The sequence below is a fragment of the Ahaetulla prasina genome, chromosome 1 (assembly GCF_028640845.1).
Source record: "Ahaetulla prasina isolate Xishuangbanna chromosome 1, ASM2864084v1, whole genome shotgun sequence".
Lineage (NCBI taxonomy): Eukaryota > Metazoa > Chordata > Lepidosauria > Squamata > Colubridae > Ahaetulla > Ahaetulla prasina.
In genome coordinates this window covers 64,263,610-64,275,692 of record NC_080539.1, presented here as the reverse complement: position 1 = coordinate 64,275,692, position 12,083 = coordinate 64,263,610, and the positions used below count along the sequence as shown (strand labels likewise).

At 37.1% G+C, this 12,083-nt stretch overlaps 1 protein-coding gene across 1 annotated transcript in view; it reads right to left on the bottom strand.

Moving 5' to 3' along the window:
* The window catches only part of CAPN14 (calpain 14), a 61,228-nt gene that overhangs the window by 30,319 nt on the left and 18,826 nt on the right, over positions 1-12,083 (bottom strand). The window contains exon 10 of the mRNA XM_058163795.1: positions 9,971-10,146. Within this exon, the coding sequence (XP_058019778.1) occupies positions 9,971-10,146 (176 nt within the window). The remainder of the gene's footprint in view (positions 1-9,970; positions 10,147-12,083) is intronic.

The following is a 12,083-nucleotide window of genomic DNA, read 5'->3' as shown; positions in this document are numbered from 1 at the left end:
TACTTCACTATATTAATCTTGGTGTTCAATACATGTCTGAAATTACCTCTTAGCAGTCTCCAGCTCCAAGCTTCAATGAACTTAAATGGCAAAGTGCTGTCTCCCAATTGGTCCAAAGCGCCACATGAAAGACAAATAGATTCGGTTTCCCTGCTCTAGCCGGATAATATAGCTAGCCATCCCCTATAGCCTTAAGAGCTCCCTATGGGAAGCAATGACAGCCTGACAGGTTTCACAGCAAAGCAACATGTAGAGTTTAGCTTTTAAAGCACAAAAGCTTGGTGGGTTCACTCAGGAACAGAATATTCTCATTAAATCTGAAGTAAAATTTCAGAACATTTGGAGGGTTGTCAGAATTTGAATGTGTGTACTACTCTCAGACCTTAATAAAACTTGAGTGCTTTTGACAAGTTGCACAATCTCTTTGGGATTTGAGTTTTGTCGTTCATTAAGTGCAAGCTCATTTAAGGGAAGCTGTAAGCAGTAAACTGGATTTAATTTAAAAAAGGTCTATCCAACTTGCTGCAAGTTGTTCTCTATCTTTCCATTTTCCTACTGCTATGGCCTTCAAGAAGCTGAAAACCTGGGCACAATGTATGCCAAATATGATAGTTTGAGCCTTGTCATTAATGCCTTGAGTAAGGACTCTGATTGCCTTCCTCTATGATCCATTTGTTGATTTTTGTTACCCGTTGTATTCTCAAGAGTCTCCTCTATCACAAAAAACATTCTTCACAAAACACAAAACACATTCTTCGGCTCAGTCTTTGTAAACAGTGATGGCTCATATCCAACATTCCCCAATCGTACCAATAATATTAACAATGACTTAACTCATATTAACTTCACAGAAGAAAACAACGACCTAAGACATACAGACTTCACTGAAGATAATGTTGAAAAAGCCGTTCGCAACCTGAAACCATCTTTATCTATTGGACCAGATGGACTATGTGCATACTTTTTAAAAAAACTTTCAATTAATATAGCTGAACCCTTAAGCATAATCTTTAATAAAGCCTTCAAAACTAGTTCCCTTCCAAAACTCTGGTCTCTAGCCACAGTCATCCCCATCTTCAAAAAAGGAGATCCAAGCCTAGTTGAAAATTACAGACCTATCTCTCTATGCTGTGTCTCATGCAAAGTAATGGAATCTATCATAAACCAATCCATTACACTCCACCTTGAAACAAACAACCTTCTCTCTAATAAACAATTTGGTTTCAGAAAAAAATTGTCTTGTAACTTACAACTTCTTCATTGCAAAAACATATGGACTACCAACCTTGATCAAGGTAAAGCAATAGATGCAATCTACATAGACTTCTGCAAAGCTTTTGATTCAGTAGTACATGATAAACTACTCCTCAAACTAAAATCCTATGGCATTTCGGGACCTCTTCACAATTGGATAAACGCCTTCCTGTCAAACAGACAACAAGTGGTCAAAATTGGCAGCGCTATATCTAATCCTGTTCCTGTCAAAAGTGGCGTTCGCAACCTGAAACCATCTTTATCTATTGGACCAGATGGACTATGTGCATACTTTTTAAAAAACTTTCAGTTAATATAGCTGAACCCTTAAGCATAATCTTTAATAAAGCCTTCAAAACTAGTTCCCTTCCAAAACTCTGGTCTCTAGCCACAGTCATCCCCATCTTCAAAAAAGGAGATCCAAGCCTAGTTGAAAATTACAGACCTATCTCTCTATGCTGTGTCTCATGCAAAGTAATGGAATCTATCATAAACCAATCCATTACACTCCACCTTGAAACAAACAACCTTCTCTCTAATAAACAATTTGGTTTCAGAAAAAAATTGTCTTGTAACTTACAACTTCTTCATTGCAAAAACATATGGACTACCAACCTTGATCAAGGTAAAGCAATAGATGCAATCTACATAGACTTCTGCAAAGCTTTTGATTCAGTAGTACATGATAAACTACTCCTCAAACTAAAATCCTATGGCATTTCGGGACCTCTTCACAATTGGATAAACGCCTTCCTGTCAAACAGACAACAAGTGGTCAAAATTGGCAGCGCTATATCTAATCGTGTTCCTGTCAAAAGTGGCGTTCCCCAAGGTAGTGTTCTTGGTCCAATGCTCTTCATACTATACATAAATGATCTCTGTGACCTCATCTCAAGTTATTGTGTTCTCTTTGCTGACGATGTCAAACTATTTAATACCACTAACAATACTTCTACCCTTCAAGAAGACCTCGACTTAGTTTCCAATTGGTCTAAAACTTGGCAACTCCAAATCTCTACCAGCAAATGCTCAATCTTACATATTGGAAAAAAGAATCCTATCAACAAGTACAAACTTGATAGTCATTACCTTACTGACGACCCTCACCCTGTCAAAGATCTTGGAGTTCTCATATCAAATGACCTAAATGCCAAAGCCCACTGCAACTACATAGCAAAAAAGGCTCTAAAAGTAGTTAACCTAATTTTACGCAGCTTCTTTTCCAAAAACTCTACACTACTAACTAGAGCATACAAAACATTTGCCAGACCTATTCTTGAATACTGCTCATCAGTCTGGAACCCACACCACATCTCTGACATAAATACAATAGAACGCGTCCAGAAATATTTTACTAGAAGAGTTCTTCACTCCTCCGAAAACAGCTGCGATCACACATTGCTCCCAGAAGCACGAAGCTGAAGCCTGAAGATGACAAATGAGACTTCATCGAAACGTCGCCAAGACACTTCCAATTTTACACGGGAGAAAACCCGAACAACCAAAGACCTATATATATATATATATATATATATATATATATATATATATATATGTATGTATGTATGTATGTATGTATGTATGTATGTATGTATGTATGTATGTATATATGTATGTATGTATGTAAAGGATATGCATAGCTATATTAATGTATACTGTTGTGACAAAAGTAAATTTAAAAAAAACCTTCAAAAGTGTAATTGCTCCTTCCATTTGCATCTTCAAACTCCCATTTTCCTTAATTCCACAGAGTACCCAGGGAAAGCTATTGTCTGGACAATTTGGTTCTTTATAATTAGTGACTTGTCACTGTATCTTTTCCATGCCTTCACTGCTGTCCTACAAAGTGCTGATTTGCATCATATTTCATGATTACTGATTCCCTTATCATTGATAGTCAATCCTACATCATCTCATATACATGATCTAGAGTCATGTATGTATGACTCTATAAATATATATAAATCAAATAAATAAATAAAAGTCTGTCATCTGCATCTCTATAACTGTCTGGTTTGGTTCTGCAACCCAACAAGACAGACACAGACTTCGGAGGATAATTAGAACTGCAGAAAAAACAATTGCTACCAACCTGCCTTCCATTGAGGACCTCTATATTGCACGAATCAAAAAGAGGGCCGTGAAAATATTTACAGATCCCTCACATCCTGGACATAAACGGTTTCAACTCCTAACCTCAAAACGACGATATAGAGCACTGCACACCAGAACAACTAGACACAAGAACAGTTTTTCCCCGAACGCCATCACTCTGCTAAACAAATAATTCCCTCAATGCTGTCAAACTATTTACCAAATCTGCACTACTATTAATCTTCTCATCGTTCCCATCACCCATCTCCTTCCACTTATGACTGTAACGTTGTTGCTTATATCCTTACGATTTATACTATAATTGGTTGTTTCCTGATTGCTTAAATGTAGCCTATGACTATCATTAAGTGTTGTATCAAGTGTTAAATTTGTATCCTATGACTATCATTAAGTGTTGTAAGTGTTGCACCTTGATGAAGGTATCTTTTCTTTTATGTACACTGAGAGCATATGCACCAAGACAAATTCCTTGTGTGTCCAATCACACTTGGCCAATAAAAAATTCTGTTCTATTCTATTCTAAATATATATAAATCAAATAAATAAATAAAAGGCAAAAATGTAGAGGGAATAGGTAATGACTTTGAAGGACAGTAGAAAGAGCCGCAACCAAGACAACAGTCAGATAAGAGGGGCATGAGCCTGGGCCAAAAAATTAATTTGAGTAAACATCTCAAACAGACCTCCCTAGCACACACTAAGATAAAGTGAGGCAGAGGGCAATACATTCAGATTTGCAAGACTTTGTTATTACTTTAGCTCTTACCATTAAAGTAGCTCTAACTAGTGTATATGGCAACAGTTTTTAGTCTGATTTATCTTTTTAGGCTAACATCAATCTTAGTTCTTATTCTAATGGAACACATTCATTAGAGGACTTCATATGACACCTAATTGTAGTTTTTTCATTGCCAGATGGAAATATAATATACCCGGGATTTTTAGTTACTTACTAGGCGATTCATAACCCATTGGGTCACCATTTCAGAGATAGTTCTTTGCCAAATAGACAAACAGAATGACCGCTGTCAGGCAAAAAGCAGTGGGAATGATCTTTGACTTCCTGCTGACTTCCTCATTGACCTTCCTTCCTGCCAGGAAGCTGGCAGAGAACGTTAGAAATTATTACATGTCCACAGCTGATCATGACAGTGCAGAGGTACTATAGCATGGTGGTGCTGAAACAACCACAATTCTGTCTAATCTCAGTCCCATGGGTTCCATATTTGGGGTGCATTTGTTAAGCTAGTCCATCTAAAATTCAATGATTCACTATTTCCTTCAACTGAAGGTTACAAATACACAAGGAGACTTTCAGTGGCAAATAGATTTGCAATATGGATTTCACCTTGGCACTAATTCACTCTCTTTTTTATGTTTCAGACTATTCTCAGGCTACCCTCATAACAGTTTTACGCCATTTATGTTTTGAGTTGATGGTGAGTTTGTTGGCTTTATGTTGATTATGTTACCCTATTGGTATTGTTCTAAATAAAGTTTGATCTTATTAGGTTGGACTGGACAACAAAGATTTTGCTTCCTCAACACTCTTGGGCTTATTTTATAGATTTTGGGCTGCTAATCACATAAATAACCTGTGATTTAACCTATCACATGCTGTTTTATAGAAGTCTTCTTACACAATGGCAATGGACACCTTTCAGTATCTGTTAGCTATGCAGCATACATGAAAGATACATGAAAGAACAAAAACATGGAACTTATATTGAAGCACATCCAGTACACCAAATACAACTGGAATATCTGTGGATATGTAAAAGTAGTGACTCAACTTGGCTGCTTGGAATGCAATCTGAGTATACTAAGTACTGGTGCTACATATGTGAATGGGATAGCTGTGCAAGAGAGTTGCATTGTATTAAAAATAAAGGGCCACTTTGAAAGAATTTTGGTTCCAGGTCAAAAAAATATGGTACATGAACCACTTGTTGCCCAATAAAGATATTTTTGCCTCCGCTTCACATAAAACCTGAACTAATAGATGGCACTTAGATCCCAAAAAATTATCATGTATGTATCCTAATATCCAAGCGAAATGTTGGAGGTGTGATTGTGATGATGCTACATATTTTCATATTTGGTGGACTTGCAAGAAAATTAAGGTCTTTTGGATAAGAATTTGGTGGATTATTCAAAATGTACTGAAGAAGAAGATAAAGTTCCTGCCACAATTTTTCCTTTTGGGAATTATAACGGATTGTACAGGGATTGAGACTAAATTGATTCTGAACTTAATAACAGCAGCAAGACTGTTGATTGGACAATACTGGAAGAAAGAAGAGATACCTACAATAGAAGAATGGATATTGAAAGTTATTAATTTGGCTGAGATGGCTAAAATCTCAGCGTTTTAAAAGACAATACGCAGGAAAGATATTTAATTGAATGGAAAAATGGATTGATTATCTACAAAACAGATATCAGATTAAGAAATATCAGATTGCCTTTGAATAATTAGAAAGTTATTTTATGTAATGGGGAGGGGGTTGGGAGACGAAAAGCTTTGGATGTGGTTATTTGGATTGGAAGGGAAAATTTTATTCTATGTTTGGTTTATGTATAACTTTACCTTGTGATTGACCGGGAAGCCGGGGGTGGGGAGGAGGGGTGTTGTTTTTTTTTGGGAGGGAGGGGGAAAAAAGGGGGGAAAATGTTTTTGTTTTTTTTAAAACTCTTTCAATTAAAAAAAAAAAAAACCTGAACTAATGAAAAATTTTGTGAAAGCAATGAACACAGACAGTGAAGGCTTTCATTATTTGACACAGATATTTCTGAGAATAAATGATGCCAAGATTAAGGAAGGCATTTTTGTTGGTCCACAGTCCAGATACATTATCAATAACAAGTGGTTTGAAGATCCGTTAGTGGGGCCAGAGAAAATCACCTGGAAAGCATTCAAGGATATTGAAATTTTTCTTGGCATCTATAGAGCACCAAACTACATTCAGCTGGTTGACAAACTTCTTACAGCATACAAGACCATGAAGTGCAACATGTCACCAAAGATTATTTTTCTGCATCCATAGTTGAATTTCTTTCCTAAAAATCTAGTTGTAATCAGTGATAGACATGGTGAAAGTTTTCACCAACATATTGCCACAATGGAAAACCAGTATCAGGGCAACTGGAGTCAGTGCTGGATAACTTTTGTTCACATCGCAGCAAGATGTGTCAGACACTGAATACAAACAAAAATCAGCAGCAAAACACTTTTAGCCTCCATGACCTCATGCAGTACTTCAGAAACATAATGCAGTTAAATACATTATAATCATTAAAAGTTAATCTCATATTTCTCAATATTCCTGTGTGACTCAGTCATTCAGAAATTACATTTGTATTCAATTTGAAGGGATCTATCATAATTAGCAAAAGTTTTTCAGAAAACAAAACTTTTGAAAAAATTATTGTCCAGTGTATTGATTTAAAGCAAAGCTGTCCAGAGTATGTTATTCATTCATGGATCATTAGCCTGGAACCATACAAGTAGTCCTCAATTTATGAACAGCCACTTAGTGACTGTTCAATGTTATGACAGACAGACAGACAGACACACACACACACACACACACACTAAAGGCTACTTATGACCCAGTTTTGAAATTAGAGCCACTGCAGTGCCCCTGCAGTCATTTGCCTTTATGACCAACTGCAGGCATGCTGTAGTGCCCCTTCCTAGCTATCTCCCTCCTCTTCCTGTCCCACTGGGTCTCCACAGGCCTTAAGCCAACTTTCCCTCCCCCGAGGTCCCTGCAGACCTTGGCCTGCTAAAACAGAGGTACTGTACTCTCACAGATTCTTTTGAGAGGATTTTCCAAACCATTTTCAAAGCACATGAAAATGGACTTGAATTGTAAGTGAAAATGTGTACACTTTTACATTAATGTATGGATTTGTAAAACGAACATGTTTGGAAAAAAATATAGATATTATGTATAATCGATGTAAAAAAGATGTTGAGACTCTAGAAAGAGTGCAGAGAAGAGCAACAAAGTTGATTAGGGGACTGGAGACTAAAACATATAAAGAATGATTGCTGGAATTTGGTATGTCTAGTTTGATGAAAAGAAGGACTAGGGGTGACATGATAGCAGTGTTCCAATATGTCAGGGACTGCCACAAAGAAAAGGGAGTCAAGCTATTCTCCAAAGCATTTGAGAGTAGGACAAGAAGCAATGGGTAGAAACTAGTCAAGGAGAGAAGCAACTAAAACTAAGGAGAAAATTCCTGACAGAACAATTAATTAGTGGCCTCCAGAAGTTGTGGGTGCTCCAACATTGGAAGTTTTTAAGAAGAGATTGGATAACCATTTGTCTGAAATGGTATAAGGTTTCCTGCCTGAACAGGGGGTTGGAGTAGAACAGGGGTCTGCAAACTTGGCTCTTTTAAGACTTATGGACTTCAACTCCCAGAGCTTTGCTGGCTGAGGAACTCTGGGAGTTGAAGTCCACAAGTCTTAAAAGAGCCAAGTTTGCAGTCCCTTCCAACTCTGTTATTCTATTCTATTATAAATTTTGTGATCATCTGAATGTGGTCAGGTCAATTTCTGATAGTATCTAAAAATGATATTAAGGAAAAGTGGAGCGAAAAGAAAAGAAAGAATAAAGAAAAATTACAATTTCTGAATAAAAATAAAAACATGAAAAACAGTTAGAATATTAGATTTCTGCTCTCCCCGAAGTCACCAAACTACAGGAACTTCACTAAGAATCCAAAGAGATAGAAATCAAATGTTAGAGAATGCTCATGTTTGGAAAAGCTGTTCTACTGAACAATGGCATCTAATGTCCTGAATGCAGCTTTTCTCATCCCAAAATACATTTATTAAATTTGAAAAATTCAACATATTTGAGATGAAGTAACTCAGAACTATTATTTAAGGCTAGCTATATGCAGTGAAGAAAAATGTTTATATCGATTTAGTGGCATCTACAAGTAATTTCCACAAATCAGCCAAAAAGGTAGTAGAACATTTCCCAGAAATGTATAATTATTAGAACCAGAAAAGAAAAGGGGGGAAAGGAAAAAAAATGTAATAAAACTATTTCTCACTCAGCCTTGTCTACTGCTTCTGTGCATATCCCAAGAACATTGCCATTAATCCTTAATTAAGCCATAAAAGTGCATTATCTTGAAATGTATGCAATCACTTCGGTATTAACAGTCATTTTTTTTCTAATTTCCTTAAGAAGCTTATCTAAAATAAGAACAAGGAGTACTGAATACTTTACATCTGAATGCCATATCTAAACACTCACATTGGGTAGTGTTCAGGTCTGGAAAAGCAAAAAAAAAATAATCAAGATTGTGAACAATTTCAACAATAATTTCTAGCAAAAATTATTAAGATTTCAGTCTCAATATTTCACCCCTTGAAAACAATATATTTCAACATTTTCACATAAAGACCCACATAGTTTATGCTGTATGATGCTTAAAATAAATCCATTGCAATCACTGAGACATGTTCTTCATTATTAATTTAAGTCTATTGCACTTCAGACTGTCTACCTTCAACATTATGTCTCCAACATTCAGACTCTGAATAAATGAAAATCATATTCACAGCAGAAATTAATACAGCAGAAAGTCATTTTGTTGCATTCATTGAAGTTGCACATTTTCTGCTTAACCTTAATTTGGTAAAAAAGCAAAGGGAAGTAATGTATAAGAACCATGGTATCAAACTGTGCCCTCCACACACACAAAAGATGGAAAGGTTCTACATACCTCCTGGTCCACCTAGAAGGAAGAGAAAGGACATGTGATAACAAGTAAACACCAAGACTTTTAAAAGTGAGAATTGTTAAGTGGTAGACCTAAGCAGAACATGAAAGCACTAAACTCATCAACCAGACCAGTGGTGAGTTTCACTTACCTTTGCTACCGGTTCGCTCATGCACGCACCACTTTTGCCCATGCGCACAGTGTATTTGATGATGTCTAAGTGGGTGGGCGGAGCCTTCCACCGCCGCTACTACATCTGAACCGGGGCGAACCGGTAGCAACCCACCACTAAACCAGACCTTCTACCATTGTCGATTAATCTTTTGCAGGGAGGATTGTTTAGGCCTACATTGTCTTTAAAACCCTTTGCACCTTTTTTAAAGTGTACAAGAAATTGTGCTAAATATAGTAGAAAATGTTGGTGTGTTTACTAGGGAATTGTCAAATTAGGAAAGGTTTTGATTGCTGTACAAAACTTGGGTGTAGGATCTTATCTATATTTTCTTTACATGATATTGTTGTAATCCTGGCCCCTCTTCTTTTTTCTGCCTGTAGTTTATCATCTCTTTATCTTAATTTAATAACAATCTTTATAAGGCTAAATATTTTTATATGTTATTACAAGTTCTAACTGCAACAAGAAAACTTAAATACAAACTAGAAAGAAAAGGAGTAAAAGCGAAGAAAAAATGACTAAATATTCAGCTTTTATTTGATGGAACTGGGACATCTCTGTTGGTTAAGATCACAGTCCCGTATTGGAAAAGAAATTGAATTTTTTTAGTATTTGCTTGGCAAAGCCAAGGAGCTTCCTTCTCTTCATCTTGAGCAATTCAAACCCCCATTTAAGCACAATTCTCTTTACCTTATAGAGTGATAAGCCTATGTGCAAATGAGGGACCCGATTCCGATGTTTGCCACTATGTTTTTGGATCAGCGACACCAACACGCTGCAGGCGTATAAAGATCTTTTGCTTCCGTTGCCTTGCAATACTTTCAACAAGTATTGGGGATTCATCCAAAAAGAGCCTGAGGGAGGAAAGGGCAAAAATGCAGGCCTCAGTCCCCAGAATGTAATTCTGTGGCCTGGTTGTGAAATTTATGTGAAAAGACTGCTAACCACAACAACAAAAATCCGCAAAAATGGAATAGAGTTAACATTAAGAAAAATGTCACATAGACTATAAACTGTTTTATTGATCTAGTTGGTTTCCAAGGTAATACTGTGTACATTAAAAGAACTAAAAGTCTTCCTTAGCAATTATATAGTTTCATAATAGAGAATGTTATCCATCTGGTGCTCCCAAAATATTTTGGACTGTAACTCCCACTTGCCTTAACGAACATGGCCAAATCATGAATTAAAGAACCTGCAAGCCAAAATACTTGAAAGGATCAAAACACTTTCAGGAAGACTGTGGCCATTTCCATATGGCTTCATTTATATTTGCCAATTGTTCTAAATCCTTTTTGAAGCTGTATCTTTGATCATCTTCACTGCTACAGACATTGGAGCACACAGCAAATAGTGAATACTGTGAAATCTTTTGCTTACTAATAAGAGAGTGCAAAAACTATTACCCAATCAATGCCCTTCACAATCTACTATAGGTCCTACAGCAACATATCAAACACACAGCTGATATAAAACAAAAGAAATTAAATAATTGTTACCATTCCTACAGATCCATTTTTTTTAAAGAAAATAGTGTATAACAATTTTGATTTTCTGGACTGGCTCGAAGGATTGGGAATGAGGGAGAAGACATTTTATGGTGCTTCTCTTTGTTCCTTCAGGACTGGTTTTAGTCGGTGTTAGATGGAAGAGACACTCCTGTTCTCAACTCCTCTGTTGCGGGGTGCCAGAAAGGTTTGATTTTTCTCCAACTCTTATTCAATATCTACTGTATGTGAAATTGCTGGATGAGCTTATCCACCAGTTTGGGGTTTGGTATCATCCATAAGCTGATGAGACCCAATTAGATCCTTCAGCCCCAGTCCAGTCAAGTAAGACGGTCCTGACCCACTGCATCAAAGTTGAGTGGATCTAAATGTGGTGGAAGTTTTTGATTAAGTTCCACCAAGACTGGGTAGATACAGTTATGGGACGCAACTTAGTTTAGGGGGATATTGTATTTTTAGCCTTGGAGGGGATTGCATGTCTCTGTTCAAAAGTAGTGCCCAACTTGGGGCTTTCATGGATTCACAGCTCCAACCGGACACGTGGCAACTATGATGTACAAGTTGCACCCTTTCCTCAGATGAGAAGGTATTCAGACAGACATTCATGCCCTAAACACTTCACAGCTTGAATATTACATTGTGCTCCATAGGAGACTGCCACTGAATACCACTCAGAAATTTCAACTGGTCCAGAATACAATGGCATGGCAGTGATATGTATATGTGACTGGTGTGAAATCCTCGGAAGTCTGCTACTGGTTCTGTGAGTCTGCTACCGAGTGCGTGCATGTGCACCTGGGGCACACCCACACAGCACTGAATAAGTAACATTTTGAAGCCTTCCAAATCTGCAAAGGTAAGTAGAACAGCGAGGGGGGGGAATAAGCTCTGCCACGCAATTTAGATTAGCTAGAAAGCAGGAAATCTGACAATTCTACTAATATAAATCGTGCGTCACAGCTGATCATCACCCAGCCAATCATCGGAAATACCTGTTCACCGGAACTAGTAGCATTTTTTACTACCAGTTCACCTGAACCGGTCCAAACCGGTAGCATTTCACCCCTGATATGCGACATCTTTTCTCTGCAAACCTGCATTGGGTATGATTCAATGTACTGGTTATGATGTATAAAGCCCTACATAGCATAAACCTTGGATATTTGAGGTGGCCTCTGCCCAGCTAATTTAAGATTTAAATTGACACATTTAAATTGACACATTCTTCCAATTAAACCATGTCATCTATCAATACCCAAGAAGTGCTCCTTCTCTGTCACAAT